This window comes from Lacerta agilis, chromosome 5, assembly GCF_009819535.1.
Source record: "Lacerta agilis isolate rLacAgi1 chromosome 5, rLacAgi1.pri, whole genome shotgun sequence".
NCBI classification, from domain to species: domain Eukaryota; kingdom Metazoa; phylum Chordata; class Lepidosauria; order Squamata; family Lacertidae; genus Lacerta; species Lacerta agilis.
Genome location: NC_046316.1, coordinates 19212113 through 19237524, shown reverse-complemented (window position 1 = coordinate 19237524; position 25412 = coordinate 19212113). Strand labels below are relative to the sequence as shown.

The following is a 25412-nucleotide window of genomic DNA, read 5'->3' as shown; positions in this document are numbered from 1 at the left end:
CTCACAAACTCAGAATGCCTGATGATGAAAAGAAGTAGTACTGGGGCGAGGAGGAGGAACTTCCAATGGCTTCTGGTATGTTTCTGAGCACAATTCAAGGTATTTATGCTCACATTTAAAGCTCATTATGGCTTAGCGCCCAGGAAAATGAAGTTATACATTCTCAGTTCTACTTCTTGAAGTCATATTTGGAGTTGGTGACCAGAGAGAGCCATCTCAGTGGTGTTACCTTGCCTGCAGAATTCTCTCCTGTTGCCAACATAATTGTGTTTCTTTGGCATCAGGCAAAAGGGTATTTAGTCTCTTGGACTCTTTTATTACTGAATTTTTTTACATACTGCTATACCATAAAGCTTCGGGATAAAATATAAATAATGTTAAATAAGAAAATAGAAAGCAGGATTTTCTTTTATCAGTCCTGAACCTACTGCCCGCTGCTTAGCTCTATTGAGCAATCCCAAGTTACAGTTATGGGTGAGGAGGAAGAGAATCAGCTATCATACTGAGTAGAGTACATGATGGCTCAACAGACAGACCTGCAGTGAACCCTTGTTCATGAGTCCAGAAAGATCTTTATTTAATAAGAGGTGACTGTCAGATGTCATTTCATGAAGAGAAAACTGTCATGTGAATCAGACTTTAAAGAATGGGAAATATGGCTGGAAACAGACAAAAGATTTTGAGAGAGTTGAAGAGAGTATGACAGATGCACTGTTACCCTTAGGACATACAGACTTTTTCTTAGCTCACTCTTGTCTCTCATCAAATAAATTTTGAAACTGGCAAACCTTCGTTACCTCTGGTGATAGTGGGATAAAGATGTGTACAAGAGGCAATGATTTATGTCTCAATACAACCTTCAGTTATTTTGGGGAGGGGTGTTCTTCCTTCTCCTGACTTGGTGCACCTTATTTAGAGTTAATTCCTACAAACAATATTTTAAAACGTGTTGGAATATATTCTCGCCTTAAAACAATTTACAGCTCCATCATTGACAGCATACTCAAAGCATGTTTTGCTCAAGATGATTTCATTTTCCCCAATTACCATGACGCTTCTGATTCTGTGTGGAGGAAGAATGGCGTATACTCATTCAGAGAAAAATTGCTTGCTACCATGTTGCTTACTCGAGTGGGAATTTCTATTACCCTGTGCAATGGGGAGGGGATCCTTAATTTTTTTATATGTCTGTAAAATAAATTCAGATTGTTTCCTTAATAGAAATGTCACTCTCAATAGCCGAAAGATCTCTTCAAGAAGGTGGGGTGCTTTTTTGAAGTGTACTTTGAACCACCAGCATTAAGATTGCTATCTTTGAGAGGAGAAATGGCTATTTTAGTGAAAGGATTCATATTTTCCTATTTGAAATATCCATCTGTTCCACAAATGCAAGATACAGCATTTTAGCAGCAAGCATAGTTTATTTACTCCCTTCCATCTTTAAAGATATTCATCTTTTTATACATGAGCTCCCCTCTCTATGCTATTTGATTCGGCTGTTGAAAATTATCCCGATTCACAGTGAATTTTGTACCATAGAGTTCCATAGTGACTTATTTCCTATGGGCCTGATTGGAGCCTGTTCTGGACAGACACAGTGAAAAGGCCAAATCCAAATTGCTTTATTGCTTAGAAAAAGACCATCCTCAGTCATACAGCGGTACAATGGAAATCGTGGTATCACTCAAAATAAGAATAACATAATCCATTGCAATAGCAGTGAAAAGAAAAAGTACCGGCAGGCTAGCATCAGACCCTGCTGAGAATAAGCCAAAACCCTGTAAACTCTTATATTTGGTTGAGTAGATATTTAGTTAATAAAGTGCTTTTTTCTTAATTGGCCTATTGCCTTCAGAAAACACAGTTTGATTACCTCCTGGCTGTTTTAAAGCTTAAGAGTAATCAAGGTTTCGAGACTACATAATCAAAGGCTTGGTATCAAAAGGCACTAGAAGCTGAGTCACTGATTAGCAGTAGATTCAAGCTGGACCAAAAGTTGCTCAAACAAATCATCGCTGACTTATTGAATTAATTTCTACATCATGATGGTGGTCACTAGTTAAGCCTGCTTTTAAAAAATGATTAGATAAATCTCTGGAGAACGTAGGTCTATCAAGAAACCATTAGCCATGACACATGAGGCCTGCAACAAAACGTTGCAGTGGATCCCATCTCCTAATACCAGTGTTTGTGTTTAATTGAGCTGGAATTACTGCCAGATTTGAGGTCATTGGGCAGGTGCCTTATGGGGGGCCTTAAATATGAGGTGGTTGAGGGCTGCTTCGCTGTCACCCCCACCCCCACTTCTCCTCTCCTCATTCCCTTGCTAAATTTAAAATTTTGTTGCTGCTGTAGCTGTTGATATGACATTAGCATGGACACTCTCCCCTGCAGTCTGAGGAATGGAGAAGTCTCCATCTTAGAACACAGAATTATGGGTGAGATGAAACAGGAGAGTGATGGCGCCACTGCTGTTTTTGCCTCAGCTCAACGGCAGTAGTGGTCTTCAACCACATCACCCAGAATGCCTCACTCTAAGGGAGGGTCTGGCTAGCAATCACCACCTGGCCTTATTTTTTTTGGGGGGGGGGGCGCAATAGTGAAATGGAATAATCATCTGTGCAACAGTCCCATTTTCTGATATATGTCCTTGGTAAATCACTGCCCCCACATCCAATCCTTATTATTACAGCTGTTTGTGCCATGACAGCTCATGGTCTGGTGACACTATCTTCTCCTGCAGTGGTTCTCAAACTTTTACTCTGGGCCACACTTTCAGAATAAAAATTTGCTCATGGCACACTGAATTTTTGTTAATTAGAAATACATTGGAAAACAAAAATATCTCAGCTAGGAGTGTCATTAGTATCATTTGATGTTCTTGCTCTCATTTTGAAAACATATCGTATCCATATTCTTTAAAGACAGAGATAGAGATGATAGATATACTGTATATATACATGGAAATGTTTAAATGTTTTTTTGAGGGTCCTCAAATCTTCCTGCCTCTCTTGCCATCCTCTCCTGCCACACCCTTTGAGAACCATTGTTCTACTGGTTGGGATTTCTTCTTCTTTGGCGATCACTCATAGCTGAGTAAGATTGTCTTCCATAAACACAGTTTTAAAAATGAGCCTGTAAGCGACTGTGGAGGCCAACTCTGGAGCCACACGTCCTTCCACAGTGGGGACATTGGTTTCCGGGCGGGAGTTGATCACAGTGTGGATTTGTCAAGCATGCCTTCCTCTCAGTTGGGATTTACTGCACATGCAGTAAATGGTGCTTTGTGTTAAGTGCACTTCTGTATTTCAGGCATCAGGAACAGTGGCAGCTGCTAATGTACACAACAGACAATGGAGGAAAGGCAGCAGAAGCTTTGGCTTCCTGCTCTTGATTTTGGTGATTTTATAAGAACACTTTGCAATGGTGTTGCAGTGGAGGGGCAGTGTCAGACAAGTGCTCACTCAGAAAGTACCAACCATCAGCCAGGTTAGAACAGCTTGCCCACTTAACCTCATTTAGGCTCAACATTTTACTGTTCAAAATTTCAGCTTAGCCCTAGTGTCAAAGACCGAGGCAGAACCTCGAATTGTGAAATGTTGTAGGTTTGGCTGACTTTCCATTCAGCAGTGTTTCTATCTCCTCCCTTCATTTTTATCTTAGAACTTTAAAGGTATTCCCCAATCCCTGCAGGATAACAGCTAATTATTTCAATAAAGAATTGCATTTCATTACAATGCTGTTTTCTGCAAGATTCAGATAATCCTCAAAAGCCAAGGCAGTGCAAATATAGAAGGATCGTGTAAATTCAAGGAAAAATACATACCAGAATCCCATGATGTACCGAGTCCACAATTTCTCTAATGAACCCCAAGTTTATTTCAGTGAACTTGAATCTATGCCTGAGCAAAGTCCCCATGTGAAAGAAGAGGCATAACCATACAAATTGCCTTAATAAGCATTGTCAAAGCAGCAAAAAGGTTCAATGTGAAGTATGAAGATAAGAGATGCTCACTCAGATTTAAATAAGAGCTGGGCTCTGAGTCAGTGAGCCTCAGAGTTCCTTTCATGCAGCTGAATGCAAGTTTTGAGAATGGAATATTAGTCATTTGGGGAGACACTATTCTCTGTTGTATGGCCCACGTTGCCATTTATATGAGACACCTGAAATGAATGGGGGACATTCAAAACTGAAAACACAAATTCAGAATGGTGTGTGTGGGAGAACTTTATGCTCTGCAGACTGAACTCCACATTATAAAACTTTTTTAAAAAAAATCCTGGGAAATAAACATTCAGGAAGGTGTTATTACAGTATGCAGCCAATCACATTCTGATGATCTAAGTAGAAGTGCAGTCAGCTGAGAAAGTATGGGCATTCTAAATGAAATATAAAGCGTAAACTTACCCAAAGTGGTTGTCCTATTGATTTTAATGCAGATGTTTTCCATATTGCCCTAATTCTGTCTGCACTGGTTGCATTGGGCCCAATTTAAGGTGCTACCGTTAGTGTGTAAAGCGCTAAATAACTTAGGATTTGGGTATTTTATGGTAAAGTTCAACCCTGAGCTCAACTGAGGGGGCTTCATTTGCAGGTCTGCTGGTGAAAACCATGGTAACATGGTTGCTCACCATGTTAGGATACTCTGGCTGTCCTCCTAGAGGCATGTCCAGCCACAATGATGTTGACTTTCTGTCACTTAGTGAAGATTTCTCCAAAAACTTTTTGGGGGGAGCTGATTAGTCTACTGTGGCCTTTAGATTGCCCTATTATTGCATTCATTAGATTATAGTAAATTACACCAATAATCTTAACAGCATTGGGGTTTTAATGTATGTATTGTTTTATTATGACTGAAAGCTACTTTTGGACCTTTTGTTAAAAAGCACTGAAAAGTAAAATATTTTATCCAATGCTGAATGTGTGAAGTTTCATGGGCCCAACCCATTGACAGATCTGCTCTGAAGTGTCCTTCTCTAGAGCAGATTTTGAGGCTGGAGAGAGGAGACAAGGGGGGGGGGATTCTGTTCTGCATGCAGAATGAAGGCACAATAAATCAATCAATGGAAAAGAAGTCTGAAAACATTTTTATTTATTTTTATTTATTTTTAAAAACCCTATAAAAATCTTTACAGGTATCTCGGGAAATAATTATGGGACAAAGCAATTCCTTAAAACCTTTCAAATGGCTACTCTAAATATCTAGTAGAGAATACAACTAGTACCCCCCCCCCCAGTAGCTGGTATTCTGCTCAACATATCAATGGTTTTTTTTCATTGACCTTGACTCCTGTTTCTGTGGCCACTTTGCTGAGATTTGACTGTAAGTGCTCACTGTTTCATTCAATTACAGCTTTAAATTGGTGATTAGCCAATTAATCCTCACAGAACCCGGAGGGATTCAAGTGTTATTGAAATCTGCAAAGTGTTTTTGAAGATATCAAAGAAAATTCAAGTGCAGCATCCTCAACGTGAGTAAGACCATTACAATAATGAACTTATTTGAAGGGCAATCCACAATAACAGCTGCCGAGAAACGAAGTCCTTTTACATAAAGAAACACACATTGTGTTGGCTTCATGGAATCCTAAGTCAGCTTTAAATGTAGAATGTGCAAACCAGGTCATACATATTTGCAAAACAGAACACTGCATATGTTTATGCAGCAGTTCAGAAGTAGTCAGAAAACATTTTAATATGATAGCTTTCTGTCTAGACACTTCAATCCAGTAACTGTTTCGTTCAATATTTTTGGTGTTTCAGTAGCCAACAAAAAAGATGGGCAACTATTACAGCCAACTTTAAGTTTTGAAGAAAAGAGGAAATCCAGCGGCTCATAATTTTGAGTCAAATGGGTAGGACTTGTGCCTTTTTCATATGTATATACTTGAATGAGCACTTTAGGGGTTGGTTTATTGCTGTTTTTATACTTGAGTATTTTGAATGTAGAGTTTGGTTTTGGGGGTAAATTTATTTTGGTATGTACTTCCATTCAAGGAGTGATGGGGTCTGTTTTGGACATGTTTCTACACCAAGACAGACACATCAATCTTTGCCCAAGCCTGAATGGAGTTTGGCCTCACCATCAGCCTCACAAAAACCAGCATCCTGGGTCTAAGACGTCATCGGCACTCAATGCGTCAGCACTGGTGACATGTTTGAAGTAATAGACAATTTTGTCTTCCTCTCCATCAATGCTGAGCTGGACTAGTGCCTAGGTAAGGCAGCTACAGCAATGGCTTGCCTCTCCAAAAGGGTATGGAATAATGTGATGCTAATGTTCAATACCAAGATGAAGGTCTGCCAGTGTCACAAGATGAAGGTCTACCAGGCTTGTGTGTTGAGCACGCTGCTTTATGGAAGTGAGTCGTGGGCAACTTACACCCTCCAGGAGTGACATCTCAATGCCTTCCATATGTGCTATGTGGAAGATTTTGGGCGTCACATGGCAGGACAGAGTCTGGGCATCACATGGCAGGACAGAGTCTCTCCCAAGCTCACATTCCCAGCATGCTTTCACTTCTGTCTCAGCAATGTCTACACTGGCTTGGTCATGTACACAGATGGAAGGTGGAAGGATCCCCAAGGACATGCTCTATGGGGATCTGGCTTCAGGCACTAAGCCTGTTGGCAGACTAAATCTGCATTACAAATATGTCTGCAAACATGACATGAAGGCTGGCAGCATTAACCTGCCATATGGAAATCCTGTTAGACGATCGTGGTGCTTGGAGACAGACACACATTATTTGGCTGGAGAACTGCACTGCAAAATTCAAAGAAGAGCAAATCTGAAGGATGGCTGTGTTTCAAAAAGTGCAAATTAATTAGATTCACCTTTAAATGTGAACAATATCTAATTTCTTCCCCATCCCTAGTGGTGAGGTGCAGGTTTCTGTGTCTCCTGCTACCATGTGCCAAACTTTTAATGTGATCCACAGCATGTGCACTCCAAGTAGGCCCTGAATACACAAACAAAAAATAAAAATAAAGGATGGTACTCATTAGTAAAGTCTAATCACACAGTGATTTAGTAGTGGTGATTGCTTCAGATTGCACATTAATGTTGGTTGGATCAATGCTTCCAAGGACGAGTGTTAAACTTTCTCTTTGCTAGCTTGGTGTGAGAGATATCCAGAATGCCTTTGTGAAATCTCACTGTTGTTATCTCTTTTTTGCTTTTCTCAGAATGATCCGGATGCTTCCTTCCAAAGAGGAAAGCCAAATTTACATCGAACTTTTCACTTGCTATCTACGTAGAATTTTTCCCCCCCTCCAGTCCCCGAGCACAACAGAACTTCCACTGCTGATCAAAGTTTCATATACTATGTCCAAACTATTGTCAATATTGCTGGAAGGTCTGGGTTGAACTTTTCTCTTTCATAGGAATGTCTAACAATGTGGGTGGTGGTGGAATATCATTGCCAATTACCACCAGGATATTCTGTATGCTAGACAAAAATAACTCCAAAAGTTATGCTTTGAGCCTACCTAATGACCTTGGATTCCTGCAAAAAGGCATTTGTAAGAAATGGTATAAAGTAAGGTTACCAGATTTTTTTCAAAGAATCCGGGGACACTTTTTTTTGGAAAAGAGAAAAAAAAAGTTATTTAAAAAGTTATTTATTTATTTAAAAAGTAGTATCTTCTCTTCTGTGGTCTCCTCTGTCACACAGCCTTCCTCTGGCACCCAGCCTGCTCTCTTGGAGTGCTAGCCACCGTGGAATAGGCTCAGGTCGGGCCTGGGCTCGACCACGTGTCCATGCCCTCCCGGTGCTCTTCTACCTCTCCTCCTCAGTGGCAGCAGTGGCGCAGCAAGGTTGGGCTCCCCTCTTTTTCTCCTTCCTCTTTCTCTCTCTTCCTTCTCCTTTTCCTCTTCTTCTTCTCCCTACATCAGCTCTGGGGGTTTTACAGACCCCGGAGTGCTGCTGGGTGGGTGGCTGGGCAATCTCCCTCCTGGCTCGATTTGGGTTCTCCCAGTTGACACACCAGGTGTCCCTGGTTCCTCCTGGCAACAGCAGTCTCAGCAGCCAGGAGCCAGCCTGGTAGTGCAGTTGGCTCTGGCTGGCTTCAGGAGTTGCTCGCTGCTGTGGCGCCCACCATTTTGCCTCACCAGAAGTCCCCATATGATGTGTCTTGTGCCGTTGAACCAATCACACAACATTCATCCACTACTAATAAATCTACAACACTTAAAATATAAATCCGGGGACATTAAATGAAATCCAGGGACATTCCTGGGACAGATTTTGTCCAGGGACAGATTGGACAGATTTGTAAATCGTGGGACTGTCCCCAGGAAACGGGGACATTTGGTAACCCTAGTATAAAGTGGTGATGATGCATACAGCATGTAATTGGAAGTCTCCAAAGCAACCTTACAGATAGCAGGGGATAATAAAGTTTGGGACACTGCTTTATGTGCAAACTTAAGCAAGCAATGAAATCTAATTGTTTTACAAAATAAATATGACACAAAGATTCTCTGTTTGTTTTCCTGTGTGGAAGGCCTTTAAGATGCTGATCAAATTCCAGTCAGTTACAGATGCCTGTATTTTTTTCTGACTAGGATGTATATATGATATATAACTTATATATGCTATAGTTAGGGAGCTAGTTGTCCCAGAAGAATAATATATTAAGGACTGCATAGGCGGCATTTCTTTATTCCTTGGGTGAGCTTTTTGTACTGGTGTGTGATATATATGTGTTTTCCTTGCTTATATTTTGAACTATGTTTCAAAATAAAAAATGTATGGGGGAGGCAGGGGAAGAGAAGACACCAAGGGCACACATAATTTGACTAAAACCCTGCCATTTTCAATTTATATTATTAATTTGAGGGTCCCAGTTAAGGGGATGGGACGTTTTTGTGCTTCCTTCAAAATTCCTCAGATTCCTTGACTATGCAGGAGTCTGCAAATCCACCTTTTTCACTTTAAGTTAAACTAGACTGAATAGTGGGTCATATTTTTATACCCTCAGTGCTCAAGTGACTCTGTGTCACCCTGACTTACTTCACTGTTGTGAGGGGAAATGGTCTGAAAGCAATGAAATAGAGAATGTGCTTTTCACGTTGTCCTTATTTGTTCAGAGCCACTCGTATAACAGTTCTTTACAGCAGAAACAGTTAGAAGTTAATCACACTGTTTAACTGGGGTGGTTCATATGTTGGCAAAACTAGTAATTTTCTGGGGCATGACTCCTCACAACCTCACTATATTCACAAAACAGCATGTGCTATTTTCTTCAGCTGGGGCTTGCAGAAGAGCCTCTTTAAGACAGGTCAATCAAGTTGGCTCAGAATCAAATCAGACCCAACAAAGCAAAGCACATCAGGACCTGGATAGCTCCGAGTGAGCTTTACTGGCTGAGCTGTAGGAGATGTTGTCTCAGCAAAGGACCAGAGTCATCTGAAGAATTAAGAAGGCTAGCAGGACCCGTCTTCCAATAGTTGAGCTGTATGCAATCCCTAAAGGGCTTGCAGCTGACTCCAGCATGGCTGTGGATCAGGAGATGCTACAGGGGAGTCATCTCCAGAGTATGAGGATGGAGAACCATGTTTTCTGGCTTGGATGGTGTAGGAGTAGTTCTGAGGCCCTCCAGAGTGTAAACTGTGACTCAACCTGTGACTCAACCTGAGTCTTCATCGGGTGATGCTGGAACCAGGGTGCAGGGGAAATGATGGAAACCTACTGCCATTTCTGTGATTATTCTACCCATTTTTAAATGGGAGGTTCCACATATATGCATATGTGCCTCATTCATTTTCCACTTCTTACATGAGGTGGCACATATGCCATTGTGAGTAAACCATGTGTGTGTGTGTGGGTGTGTGTGGGTGTGTGGGTGTGTGGGTGTTTCAAAATGTAATCAGGCCAACTTGATAGTAGGGTGCCAACCATTTAGCCTTTGCCATTTAAGAAGCATTTAAAGGGAAAGCGGGGCTGAGTTCATGGAGCTGGAAACTAGAATAACTAGGTAGGCTGCTAGGATCAGGCCCAGAATGGCAAGTTGTAGGATTCAGTGTGCAAGTTCATAAAATGCAAGGGAAGGGGGGGGACTGCCAAGCTCTCTATCCACTATTATCATCTAGTTCCATGATAACAAAGGAACATTCCATGTTGCTTCCCAGGTGTCAGAACTCTGAGATGTGAACTGAGTTCCTTATGCTTATAGACTGTCACTATGCCAAATGAGTTGCCATGAATTGTGTGTGCTCAAGCCTAAAGGTTATACAACGCAACCGGCAGATAGGACCAACAATTTCATGTCCCTGATTTAACTGAACATTTTACAGGGTTTGTCCTTACAAACAAAAGATCATTGCTCCCATTCTGAATCATCTGCCCAGGACAACCCAGGGAATCCATAAACTGGTTGTATTTTGAACCCAGGTCTCCTTTGTAGAAGTCCAATTATCTGCCCACTGAATGACTATGACTTTTAAAGCAATTGCTAAAGGTGGGGGAGACATGCTTCATTTACAAGCTATCTTTCCGACTTCCAATAATACTCCATATTGATCACCACAGGTAATTTCAACCCTTTCTGTAATGAAAGGTCAGTTCTCTGTGCTTTGAGACTGGGAATGCTGTCGTAGTAATACTGGTGCATTATTTTATAAATAGTCAACTCATTACTGTTTCATTTGAGAAATGCTAACACTTCAAACTTTCCAGCACCAATCATGCTCAATCTAGACTCTAAATAAAACAAATCTGGAAAGTATCCCAGGGTGGGCCTTGCCAGAACCACTGTTCGCAGGCCCCAGCTGCAACATTGCATGCTGAAGCTTTAGATTTTCTTTGCTCTGCTCCTCTGAACTTTACCAAGGTTAAGGCAAATTGGAGTGGCTTTGCTGCTAACAGCAACCAGGCCTGTGAATAAGCACCAACTTCTCTGGAGAACAGAATCAACGTGGACCATGGTGCTGGGGAATGGAAATTTGAACCCACTATAACATAGGTACCTGGTAGAGCAAAGTTTAGTTCTTTGGCAGAGCCTCCTCTTGGTTAACAGGTAAGGTCCTTTAGGAAGAATGCCACCAAGGAGGATGGGCTTAATCTCTGCTCCCAGACTGAGTTCAGAGCCAGAAAAAAAGCTCATAAGCCTTCACAAGTACAAACTACATATAAAAACACAAGACACAACATTCACTGGTATAAGATCACTAGAAGCGCTTGGCTTCTTTCTTTTCTGCTATTTTTATTTCAGCTCATCTATGTTAATTTTGAATTGATTCTGACAGTCTAGTGAAATTCTCATGATGTGAAGAAACAGCACACCAGTGTCCACATTAAATGACTTGTGAGCTTGGATAGCTCAGTTGGTTAGAACATGGTGTTGATAATGCCAATGTTGCAGGTTCAATCCCCTGTATGGAACAGCTGCACATTCCTGCATTGCAGGGGGTTTGACTCTATTATTCTATGTAGATATACTCTATGTAGATATTACATACCCTCCCAAAATTTTACATATTATGTAAGTACCTCAAGCATCAGTATGCAAGCTCGTTTGATTTTTTTTACATGCTGTCAATTTGATTTTGCTGAACCATGTGTCCTTGTTTGTTTTTTTTTAAAAAAAGTGTGAATGACCAAAGAGGGTGGGAGTGGAGGAGGAGAGCACAAGAGCACAAGAGTGTGGAAGCCTTTTAAAACTGCCCATGTTCTCAGTGATGCTGCATAGAAATGATGTTCATAGATTCTTTGTATGATGTTTCTTAGTTGCCAATATAATGCATGTGTGTCAAACACAAGAAACATCCATTTTTAAGTGTGTGTTTGATGGGAGAGAGACGACACTAAAGCATCCATGAAGAGCCAGCTCCTTCCATTTTTAAAAATTGGAACTTGAATATGGGCATAGCACTTAAGGTAGATGAGGCATATCTTTTTGAAAACTCTCTTCAGCTTAATTGCCTATATATAGAGTGCTTTCATGGTTATCCCCAAATGCCATCTCCAGGTGACCTATCTTGCTTATATTCATTTCCTTGGGCATCAAGAATTATGACTGCTGAAATGCTGAACTTCCCTGCTTTGAGGCCAGTAAATGTGATCTGACAAGTTACTGGAACAATTTCACCTTCCTATCAATCCAGAAGTGGAGAAAAGCATATTAAAAACAGCAGGGTCAACAGTAAGGCACCATGGTAAAGATGCATGTATGCTCAGAAACAGTCTGGGTACAAATAGAAAACAGGCCAGCTTTAAAAGCTGAGTAATATTTTTTTTTTTTTTTTAAAAAAAAACCTTCCAGAGTTGAGGTACCAAACTTCATTGCTGAGCTGTGGATTCAAGACACTTCTAAATGAAGTAAAACCTGGACAGAAACCATGCTGGACAGATACACCAGAGGTTGATAGTGCTCTCTTGTTTTGTTTTAATCTAATTGCTAGGTGGTGTTGATGGTGGGGAAACAGCCCAGAAACTGCTAATACATTGGAAAAAGCCTTTACATTTACATGGCAAACCCAATTCCTTTGAGGAAAACAGGTTGCCAGTGCAGATGGTGCCTTCGTTATCTTGGCAAGTGCTGCGGCATGTGTTCTTAATGAAACCAGTAGGACTAGTTGGGCGAAATGCGAGTCCAGAACCACAAGGGTTCTGCAGCAGGATGCATATGCTACACTGCGCTTCTCCTTGATTCATGAAGATTGTATGCCAATGTTGACTGAAGTCTAAAGAGGCTATTTGTTGGAAGCCTGCTTCATGCAGCTGATTGTGTACGTAACTTATGGAAGAGTGGTGAATCTGCACGCCTAAATGCTGATTCTCTTCAGCAATTGTCCCCCTTGATTTTTTGCTTCTTTGGGGTCATCTTCCCAATCCCCTTCCTCTTTGTATTTGTCACACACATATATATTCAAAACACATTTATTCAAAAGTTACGATACAGCTTTGTCCACTGCTGTGATATCATAGAATGATCACTCCAATCCTCAATCACTCATGACTGTCATGATGATATCACTGTCATGATATACATGATATACATGACAGTGATGAGGGATTGAGCATTGGAGTGATCATTCTGTGAATGTGAATGTGTGTGTGTGTGTGTTTATGAATGGCTATATATATATATATATATATATATATATATATATAGTCTATATAGTCTATATATAGACTATATATATATAGTCACATATATGATCCCACCTAATTAGGAGTCACATGGTAAATGGGATGATGCCAAAATACTATTTTGCTAACCTGGCTTGGCTACTGAATGACATCACTAACAGCAAAGAAAGCAAATAAGAAAATATTTTATTTTATTTTTGCCAGTGTCACAAATCTTAGTAAATGGGAGCAATTATAGTAGGTAGTTTCATCTTATACCTAGTTCCCTCCCTTCAGGTTGCAGGCTTCTGAATTTTACCTGTGGTAATTTGTCTGTAGCAGAGTGTTTCTATATATTGGGAAATGCTTGTGGAGATACATATCCATTGTCTACTGTCTATCCCCCAGACCTTACTGGCAGACGTACAAGTTTTGTCTGTGTGACGTCTGTTAATGGAGTACCCCCCCCCCCCCGAAGGGTCAGAGCCAACTGGAATACTCACTGGAAGAAAGAAGCTCATTTTGCTGACATAATGTCAGACACAAGTGAAGAGTGGAAGTCAATGGTGCATGAGAAATATTAAACTCAGCATTGACTACCACCTCCCCTTCAAAATGTGATTGTTGCAGAACGGTTTCCTCCCTACTGCCCTTAAATAAGATTTCTGCTAAAAGATTAGTTCACACTAAAATCTCATGTCAAATTTTGTGTCAAAGTCTTCTTGCAACCATAACCGAAACACATTTGTTTCCCCCAGTTATTCTCTCTGGAGTTTTGTGATGAATATCCACTAGGTAACTCTAAGTAGATGAATATTCTGTATCTGTTTTCAGGACTTGGATATTAGTATTGATATTAGATATTGAGTTCAACATTTGGGTCAGGATGCACAGTGCTTTATGTATGTGTTTTTGTGTGTAGGGACATCAGCAATTTTTACTTCACCTCCTGTGCTTTCTTGGACATCACTATAGGTTTTGTGCTAGCTCCTCTTCTGAACAGCAGCTACTGTTACAAAAAGATAGAAATCCCCATTCAGAAGAGCACTCCAGTGTTCTCAGAACAAACGGAGGGCCATACTCAATGGGTGTGCTCCTAATATACATGTGCCCAATGACTTTGCCCTGCTTCCAACACTCATGAGGTCAGCAGAAGGTCTGAATAGGGAATCTATGCATGTACAGGGGTGTGTGTGTGTGTGTGTGTGTGTGTGCAGAAGCTTCTCCAAGTGATGCTGATTCCCCCATTGCAGAAGATTAGTAATTGCAAGGAGTCTACATGCACTGGTTCCTTGTTCAGACCTTCCACCGAACACCTGGGGCTGGAGAGCAAAGCCAGTGGGCAAGTTTTTGTTGGGCATGGGGCAATGACCACATCACTAATCCCACTTATCTGTGTTTGCTGAATACACAGAGTGTTTTTCTGAATAAGGCTGCAATGGAAAGACTGGACAGGCAACCAAAACTGACAATGGAGAGGAATGACATTGCAAATACCTTCAAAAACCACCAGGTTCAAAATTTCATAGTTGAACGCCATCCATCCATCTCTCTTTCTACCTGCATTATCCTTATATTTTCCCCTATAGTACTTCATGAGTTAATTTCTACAACTGACCCAAAATATCAATGTCAACCCTTCTGATAAACAGTTTCAAGGCTGTACTCTTTCGGGATCAAGCAAAGATAGAAGTCCAGGTTTTAAATTGGATTCCTATGATGTGTAGAACCCCAGTCAATGTTGCTTGCTGTTCCTATTTTACCTATGGGGAGTACATTCAGTGAATCCAGCCTACCTAACAGCTTCCAATCTTATACATCCATGAAGTTTTAAACAGAGGGAAACACAGGCTGATTTGCCCCAGGTCATCTTACTACAACAGTTAAGGGCGAAGGAATAAAGAAAAAGGCCACAATGCGAGGCACAGGACATACAATACAGAAGAGCAGGTCAATAAACTTTGGCAAAATGACAAAGAGCAGCAGCAAGAAGGGGGGGGGGACCCATAAAGAGGAAGAAACAAATCCCAGCCTTCATAAGGGAAGAAGCCCCAACTTTCAAACACGAACCTCCTGTTTTGTAGACTCAAAAAACAGTGAAGACTCAACACTGGACTTCATTTTATATTTGAAAAAAGAAAGAGTAAAACTACTAACTGAAAGACTTTGTTGAGTACATGTCACAAAGGAAGTGGTGGCAGCAGAAGACTTCCACATCCTCTTTTTGAGCTTCTGGTGTAATATGCTAGATTGCATCTCTCTCCTCACCCCAGTGAGATGCATGTGTTCAAAATTTATTTAGTTGCTTCTTCCCTGTTTTCTCATTCTCAGGACAGCTGACCATAATATATTGTTTAAAAAACCAATCCCCTACAAAATACTATCTGAATCCCCTCCAACAAATGTAGCAACAGCAGAAACTCAGTAATGAACAAACAGGCCCTGTTCAGATGCAATACTAAACAATGGTTTAAAGTTGGCTGGTTTCAACCAAACAATAGGTAGGAGAACTAACTAGTTTGTCCAGGTTCAGACATAAGACTTGGTTGCAGTTAGTCTAAGACTAAAGGGGGGGGAATTGAACTCCTCCTAGCCACATCAGAAGAGGAGGAGGAAGAATATGTTAGCCTGAGGTTCATGGTGGCTTATTCCCATAATGATAAATCATGACTTACTGTAATGTCTGAATGTAACATGCATACAATAAAACCAAACAGTGATATATTTCCAACTATACACCATTAACATGTAAATAGTAAACAGGTATAGAAAAACAAATCCCCATAGTTTTATCACCAGCAAGACCAAGAATTTGAAACCAAGACAGGGTTATACTGAAGAAAGACAGTGGCTATCTCAGTTTTTAGTGGGGTAAAGTGAGGACCTCTTCCAATACATCATCCCGGATTACAAGCACGTTCTACCAGCTATAATGACAAGCAATTTGCTTGTATATATTTTTAAAAGCTGGTGTTTTTTTTTCAACTCACATCAACCCAACCATAGGAAATTCTAGCTGGGGCTAATGGGAACTGTAGTATAGCAAATTCTGGAGGGCACCACATGCACTGTTGGAGAGACAGTGGCTAAAGGAATATGTTATTCTGTATAGCTTTTCCCCAGAAAAATATAACATGATGAGGAAGACTCAAGACTATTTCATTATACAAAATACTTTACAAGTTCCTGAAATGTGTTTTGATGTAATTTTGACAATGAGCAAAAGGTCACATCATATGGCAAAGGTTACCTCTGGCATATAATAAAGAAAGAAGAAGGAGGAGGGAAAAAAGAAACATTTGACATACTTGGATCTGACAAGATTGAGTCGGTTTTCGGCAAAAATTGGTCACAGCGGACTCCTTGGTAGCCCTCTTTGCACCTGGGAAAAAGGGGAAAAATGACAAACATACGCATGCGGTAGTGACAGGCTAATTGCAAGGCATAATTCAACTGCAAACATTGCTCAGAAGACTAAGACAGAGCTAAAACGTTTTCAGCACCTGGAGCAGCAGTGTGAGTGGTTCCTAAACATTCTACCTCCAATAAAACCTTTCAGCATCCCCTCCCCCACTGAGGAACCCTATATGTCTGCCACAGGACCCAGCATGTTGCAAAGGATCCTGAACCACTGCCTAGGGTGTACACTTGGTCCACACACTTGGCCAAATTTGTGGGGCCTCACCTTTGCCCCACTTCAACTGAAAGGTTACTACATTTTGCTGCTTAGGGCGGAGCAGTAAATGGTGCCTCCCTCCCAAAAAAATATCCAAGGTGCATAATATAATACCCATAGTACCCAAGGCCAGTCATATTATTTTGGCACGTAGAGAGATGTCACAAGCACCCTTCCCCATCCATGGCAGGAAAAAGAACAATAGTTGTAAATAAAGTACTAATAAATCTAAATTAACTAACTCACAATTTGCTGCTCTTTCATGACAACACAAATGGCCACCTCACTCTGCCTAGTGACAGGGTACCTTAGGCTACATCTCCTTCACAAATATGACCAGCAGCCATAGAAGCTGCTTCAGTGTGGCAGGACCCCCACTTGGGTCTTTGGTATGGCATCAACACCACTATGTTATGGCATTGAAAGGTTAAGCTTTCTGGATATTAAATATGTTTTCTAAGACCATTAGAGATTTATTTATTGTCATTGTCCGTATATACACAGTATACACAACAACGAAAATCAAACACCCAAAGACCGGATTTACCATACACATTTGCACATATCTCCAACACTCTCATCCTTATTAAAACATAATCTATTAAAACATAACATAATCCAAAGTATAACATAACCTATTAAAAGCATAGCATAACCTAAAAGCCTGTCTCATTCCTTACTACTCACTACTCACTGCTTACTATTACTTACTACTGACCCTGAGATCATTATTAAGTGCAATCAAAGCTCTTGGATAGAAACTATTCAGAAGGCGTGTGGTTCGAGTTTTCATTATCCTGTATCTTCTGCCTGAAGGCAACAGTTCAAAAAAGTTGTGAGCAGGATGGGTGGGATCTCTCGGGATGTTGTGTGATATCATAACAAGAAAACGGTGAAAAACTGGTTTTGCTCTTTTAAAGAATGTGCGTAATATTACAATAATTTCATAATTTGCCATGAAACCATTTTTGTTTAAAAAATTATCATCGAATCATAATTTTCCCTTTTTAAAAAATGAGCAGGGGTTTGAACCCAGGTCTCAGTGGTCCAAGTACTTGATGATGCAAGTTATCAGCAATGGGGAAAACAAGAGATGTGCAATTCATGGATGAACCAGCCCCAAGATCACTGCAGCCCTTGATTTCTTCATTTCTCTGAGATTTTTTTTCCCCTTTGACTGTTTTGACGTTTCATAGTAAGACTGATCTTTCACTGGTGAAATGACCCCCTAGCAATCTGTTCAATCTGTTTCTGCCCATGGAGGCAGAAGCATACTGAGGCTACAAATATTCGGAAGTAAAACCCAGTCAATATGGGAAATCCTACTCTGACAGCCATAAGGATTTCTAGCCATTATTGCTTGATTCTTGTCTGGATTTAGCTTCAATTGACTTATCCACAGACAGTTTCTAAACACAGTTTGACACTTAGTAAGAGAGAACTTGGGCTGGAGGAAAAAGAGAGATATTTGGGTGTCACCGGAACAATGATATGGAATTTCACATCTCTGTATAAACTCACCCACTTGTGTCAATATTAAGAGAGAGGCAGAACAGAATTTTGTGGGTCAGGACATTGAAAGGGCTTGGGAGAATGACAAGAAGCTGTTACGTTTGGGGCTGCATCAAGACTCATTCACACCATCCTCAGACACACAGTGGTCACCAATATTCCTTAAGCATCTACTACCTAGCCATCCCCAACGGTCTGAGTATCTAGACTGTCCAGATGGCAATTGTCAACTATGGAATACAAAACTACCAGCATCACTAGGTATGTCTCTTGAAAATAATTCAGAAATTAACTCATCTAATTCCTGGGGGAGGGATAATGCTTTCCTTGAACAGCAGAATTTTCATGTATAAATGGTGAAAATTGAGAGAATTTTCATATATATGCTTTTGCTAGTTATGAGAAAGGGCAAAGGGTTATGTAACCTTTGACCACAGGAATTTAGGCACAATCACTCCAAATTCTGGCTTCTAGAATTTCACCAAATTATTGGCTATCAGTTTTAATCCCACCATCTCAATCTTGATATCTAATAAAACTTTGCCCCACATGCATACTGCAAATGAAAATTGAGGTTCTCGGGATATACAATGGTTTCAACCCAATCACATAAATGTCTGTGCTTGAATGGCAGGACTGCAGAGCTGCCTACTGCAATACTCTTGAGCATAACACACAAGTGGTGTTTTCAAGGTGCGAAAATATAAGAGCTCCTCTTTCTTGATTTGTATGACCTTAAGAAAATAAACACTCCTACGGTCCATGCTGAAGAAGATAAACACAAAAGATAGAAAAGAACTTTCAACAATGTGTAATGGAAGATGGACATGGGGCTACAGACTCTTGGGGTGAAATGAATTCAGCATGCTCATAAAATATGTCAGGCAACCCTGACCCTCTCATGTTCTCCAGTTGAGACTGCAATCTGAGCAAGATAAGAGTTTCCCCCATTTATTTATCTGGCTGTGGTGACAACAGAGTCAGGTAGGGAAATAGTTAAATAACTCTTGGTCCCTGGCATTTGAAATTACATTTCCTAATATCCCTGCTACCCGCAGCAGTGCTGTGGTAGCATTTCAAATTTCAGAGAGGGAGGGAAAGGAACCTCCCCCCTTCACCATAAAGCAGGGGTTTCAGCTCTCACAGAGGAGCTGGAGGGAAGGACCCATCATCTCCTAATGCCCGGATTGACTTGGAATCAACTCTGCTTTTTGGTTGTTTCCTTGGTTCAGAATAGACCCAGTTCAGAATAGAACAGATGTGCTTGGCCATCGCTACACACGTTTCAGGGCTCCTTGTCTGGAGACAAACTTGAAAGAAGCAGGAAGACAGGTGCTCAGTCTGAGAGCTCAGTCTATGCCAGAGTGCCAAATTGCTCAGAGTAAGGCCAGTGTCTGTAGCTTTGTAGGACCAAGTAAAACCCTCTTGCTTTTGTGTGTCTCCTGCTTCTTGCTGAGCTGGCAGTTGGCTCCGAAAAACTACAGCATAGTCCAGGAAAAACCTTCTTCTGGCAAGTAACTGTTATGGCACAAAGCATTATAATACCTGGGTTTGAACAGCAGCACTGCCAGTTCAGGGCCTGTGACATTTTCAAAAATCTTCCCATTTTTATCTGCGGCCCGTTGAAGCATATGGGAAAGTGAGTATTCGAAACAGTAAAAAAATAAAAAATAAAATAAAATACCACGTTTAAGGGATTTGACTCACGCAGAATATGAACATGACATTATGTCTGGCTGTGGGTGGTCTCATCAAAGATGATAGCTCTGCATCCTCTGAGTGATTTGACTGAGAAATTTCTCACTTCTACTGAAAGAGCGTTCACACCTACCAGCCCACTTGCAAATTTATACCACATAAATATACTGTTTAAAAACGCTAAATCGGGTAATTATTAGGGTTGTCTTACCAGAAATTATAGGGGTTTGCTGACATAACTTATGTCAAGAAGAGTAAACAGAGTCCACCCCCCCCATATGCGGCGGCAGAAATGAGACTGCAATTTTCAAACAAGTTGACAAAAAACTACTAAAATTTCCCCCTTTAAAGATGCACTTGACATAATTTGCAAGTGAAGCGCTGAAAGTAAAGAAATGTTACCAGTATCTGCATCTATATCAATGTTTATTTACTCAATTTTCGTTCCTTTCCTTTCCTTATTGAATTAGCTTAATTAAATGAAATAAGAGTTGAAAGTAGGTCAATATTAAACCTTCCATGTAATTTTTATAATTTCCCTATAATCTATTCAATTTAAATGAATTTGTTTTTTATGCATTTTTCTGTATTTATTCTTACTTCTCTAAATGTAAATTTTAGAAGTGAAGAAAAGTATATTCTTTATCCTCCCATTATTGAGGTAACAGATGTACTACCTGAGCTCAAATAAGGGTGTGCGTGTCGTACTAAACATGCAAATTATGGGAGGATGAGGGGGAGTGGCATCCAATAGACAAACAGAAACTTTGAAGACAGTTCCTAAGCAACAGACGTAGGATATTTGCTGGTTGATCATTTTATTAGATCTGACATACATAATTGATTTTAGGAATGAATTACATTTGCGGTGACATCCATAAATTCACAATTCTGCCATTAAAGAAAATAGTAGCCTGCCTGCCTGCCTACGCATGCCTATGTAAGTGTACAGACATTATTCACCAGTTTTGATAGCTGGGTTTTTATTTTAAAAATAAATGAATGTTGTGCTGCCTTATACATCTTTTGTTTTTGTTTTTTGAAATAAGGTGGCCTGAAAGTATTCAAAAGTGGCAATTTAGATGAAGCAAAAATGTTTCCATACATATGGCGTTATAGTTCATATTAGGAGGGCCGAACACACCTGGTGTGCTAAGTGGGACGATGTCACAATGCACAACATGAATGATTATCAATTAAAAGCACACATACAAAAAAAAGCCCTCAACAGGGCCTTTGGAGCATGTTCAAAGACTCTGATACACCTGCCCCCTGTGACCACACAGTTCAACTCACATTTCCCTTATGGAAAAAGATGCAACCAGTGTCATTACAAAAGTAACACCCTATACTGCTAGCCAGAAATGTGGAGAGATGCTACACTGAATCCTTTCCCCAGTATGACTCCCCCCCCCCCAATTTGGAAAAGGGTGACAGGATATTAAGTGGCAGAGGTAATCATAGCAGAGAGCAGGATTTGGGCAGTAGGCCATGTCTGTGCTGAGTCTGCTCAGAATTAACATTACCTGCTCTTTTTGCAGAGTGTCCCTGGTAAATTAGCATCTTGCTAATTTGGTTGTGATTTCTAGCGTTTACATTGACGACTGCATGTGTGGAGAACTGATGTAGATTTCTGTCTGTTCATTGCTAGACATTTTTTATTTTATTTTCCCAGGCTGCTGAAGTGCACAAGTGCTTGTGCACAATGATGAACCGCAGCACAAAAAACAAATCTTGATGTTACTGTTTCTACAAAGACATCAAGATTCTTTGGTGCGCCCAGCACTTGTTGCCTCAATGCACACAATCACTTCTGCCCATCAGGACAAAAGAAGCAGAAGACATCCCAGTGGGCAGAAGGCATTGAAAGCCATGGAAAGCTGCACAGGCACCAGTAGTGGAATTAATTTTAGAAACTCTCCATGCTACATTAGGAGGGCAGAGCAGCCTGCTGGCCAACCCACAGAACAATACCAAAATGTACGAAAGCCTACACATCCCAAATAGATGATTTAAAATGGGTATTAACTGATTAATTCATCAGCTTCGGGGATTTAGATTCTTTCTGAAAACCACACACTGAAGGATTTATTTCAAAGCCGTTCTTGCAAGAAATACTGAACTGGTATCAGGTGTGATTTATGTGGTCCAAAAGCAACATGGTGCTCTGTGCTCCTCTCTATTCTTATTCAGATGGTGTGGTTGGCTGGGTTTCCCTGTCACCATCTAAAAGAGATTATTCAGCTGGTTCTCATTCAAGCAACAAAAAGCTCAAGCCAGACCAGACTGAAGTACAGTGGTACCTCGGATTACACACGCTTCAGGTTACATACACTTCAGGGTACAGACTCCACTAACCCAGAAATAACGCTTCAGGTTAAGAACTTTGCTTCAGGATAAGAACAGAAATCATGCTCTGGCGGCGCAGTGGCAGTGGGAGGCCCCATTAGCTAAAGTGGTGCTTCAGGTTAAGAACAGTTTCAGGTTAAGAATGGACCTCTGGAACGAATTAAGTACGTACCACTGTAATGTCAAGGGAGAGAGCACAACAAAACAAACAAACAAACACACACCCCTAGCTCCTTTGATGGAGGAAATGCCTCCTGTTACGTCAGCTTCAAAGCCTGCAACCCATGTGACAAGTGTAAAGGTGAGATTGCAACCACCCTCCTTAACTGCCCCCCCAAACCAAGCAGCACAGTTCCTTCCTTGATTCTTCTGTCCTCACCCTGCCATTTTCTCCATTTCCGAAGGTATAGAATCCTTATTCTAAGGGAGGTGGAATCAGGGGCGTAGCAAGGGGGTGAGGGGCGGGTCGCCCCGTGTTCCATAATGGAGGGGGTGACAAATTATCAAGGAACAATTTATTTTGATTTTTTTTTAATGCCTGCAACAAAGGTCTTATCTTACTATACTAGGGATTATATGGCTATATATGAAATTTCATGCATATCGGTTAATATCTTGACTCTCCTCCACCAAAATAGCTGTTCACTTGGCTGTTTTCCTATGTCATGAAGGCTGAAATTTCAGTTCAGAGAACACTTACTGTTCCCAACCCTGTGGAAAGCCATCTAATTAGACTTTAATTTGATTTTGAGGTGTTTTTAGGAGGTAATTTAATTATTGTTTGATTTTATACCAATGTTATGTATCTGATGTTTGCCACCCTGAGCCTGACTTTGCCCAGGGAGGGTGGGATATAAATAAAAGTTTTTATTATTATTACTTGTTATTATTCCTTTGTTAGAAAATATGAAATAACGTAAAACCATTTTTGCGGGGGGGGAATCAATGGGGGGGTTGACAAGAAATTTTCCGCACTGGGTACCACCTGACCGCCTTTGGGGGGGGTGACAATTTTTTTTGCCCCCGGGTAACAATTTACCTTGCTACGCCCCTGGGTGGAATAAAGAGGCAGTGGGGGGAAGGGGAGCAGGAAATAGGGGTGGTCCCAACACCAAACTCTAAATGCTCCAGGTTCTGCACAAGGCTGGAGTAAGGCCCAGCCCATGCTAGTTCCATGTGGATGTTTTAGCAGGAATCAGCACCATACCCGTAACCAACACATAACTTTTTTATATATAGTTAAGACAACAGAAAATGGTCAGTTCCCCTTTTCTTCTCTTGCTGTACAGAGGCACCCACCTCCCCATTTCCTCCAAGAGTGATCACATGTCATGAAGTTGCATCACTCCCAGGGAGCCTGTTGCCATAGTTTCATTGTTTTCATCACAATGGTGGCAGGAGCCCCTTCAGTTACTTGGCCAGTTGTAGGCAGCTGTAATTATTTTAAAATGGGGAAAAAGCAAGAGGAGACGGTCATCCCTTGGACTACCCCATATGGAACCCACAAGGTTACCAGGGGATTTGGCAGATTTCCAGGCAGGAACTCAATCCAATCAGCACATTTGGCAGATCTGCCTATTTACAGCTCTATGAAACAGTTCCATTCAGGTCAGTGACCTATTGGCCTCTGAAAAATGAAAAGTTCCTTTAACATTTATTCCTGTCTACCAAAAAAAGAAAAAGAAACCCCATATATTTTATTGCTATCATCTGCACCAATGTTATAATCTGTTCTCAACTGTGGCTTTTTTTTTTTTTACAGTTCAGGCTAATTTTTTAATGTTATTACTTTCAAATTTGGAAAGCTGAAACATGTAATTAAGACAGCATCATTCTGAAATGCTGCTTCCTGTTCATTATATGTGCAGCTGCGAATTTGATGAATGTCAGGGAAATATGCCATCTGAAAGATCGGTGCTGGAATTTTAGAGAAATACATAAAATAGCAATCCTCAAGGTTTTCAAGTGGGATTTTTTGTGATTCTGTGTTTGGGACTCTCAGCAATGGAACTAACCTTAGAGCAGTAGCAAAGCAGAGGAGCTTACTATTGAAAGCACCTGATTAGGAAAATAGGGGAGAATGCTGAACATGTGCCCAGGCCACAGGTTTCTAGAATAAGTGAACAAAGTTGTGGTAGTTGTAGTTCATATGGTCAGTTGTGATACTCATCTAATAGAAGTGTGTTCAACAGATGTGGCTATAAACCAATGTATTCAGGATGCATGATGCATGCAGCACATACATGTAAATACCTACAAATACAGTGGTGCCCCCCCTAGACAAAAATAATTCGTCCTATGAAAATTTTCGTCTAGCGGGTTTTTTGTCTAGCGAAGCGGCAATGACAGCCGCGCTCCGCTAAACGGAAAAAAAGATGAAAATTTTTCATCTTGCGAAGCAGCCCCATAGACTTTTTCGTCTAGCGGGGCAGCTTCCGCTAGACAAATGCCATTCGTCTAGCGAGTTTTTCGTCTAGCGAGGCATTCGTCTAGCGGGGCACCACTGTACCATTTTTCCAACTTGGGAAATATCACAGTAATCAAACCTACACGCTATGCATTCATCAGCTCCCATACAATATGATGTTACGTAAGCACGGGACATGCTCCAGTCTTGCAAAAACAATTTCTGCCCAGCTAAATATGTGAAGCAGTCTTAAGGTGTATCATTTATAGACTGCCCAACTCTACAGAATGATTTCCCAAGAACCATAATTTCAATATTTATCTAGATTTGTTTTTGTCTTCCTGATAATAGTCTCTGACATTTCCCAGACACTATTGCTCCTATCTCCCTGTTCTTGCACAGTTTGACTGTGTTAACAGGGGGATTTTGAGTACGGAGGGAATTATACATATAAGCTCTTTTGGCAACTGTCTCCTTGCTGCCAGGGTTGTTTCTGGAAGACTGCACTCAAGAATTATCAATGCATAAAGCAGAGCAGATTAAAATGATTAGAAGAAAGACCTGACATTGATCAGCTGGGAGGATGTACAGTAATTGGTGGTGGTGAGTTAGAATGAAAGAAGAAAGATTCAAACAATTAGAGAGATTGAATATACTGTGCTGCCAAAGTTGGGGGGGAGGGGAACGACTCCA

At 40.8% G+C, this 25412-nt stretch overlaps 1 protein-coding gene and 1 long non-coding RNA gene across 2 annotated transcripts in view; one reads left to right on the top strand and one right to left on the bottom strand.

The window, feature by feature from the left end:
- The window catches only part of NRG3 (neuregulin 3), a 550949-nt gene that overhangs the window by 124325 nt on the left and 401212 nt on the right, over positions 1-25412 (bottom strand). The window contains exon 3 of the mRNA XM_033148775.1: positions 16386-16459. Within this exon, the coding sequence (XP_033004666.1) occupies positions 16386-16459 (74 nt within the window). The remainder of the gene's footprint in view (positions 1-16385; positions 16460-25412) is intronic.
- Positions 35-6039, top strand: LOC117046640. Its single transcript, XR_004426601.1, has 3 exons — positions 35-75; positions 5355-5472; positions 5999-6039. It is a non-coding gene; the product is annotated as an uncharacterized LOC117046640 (long non-coding RNA).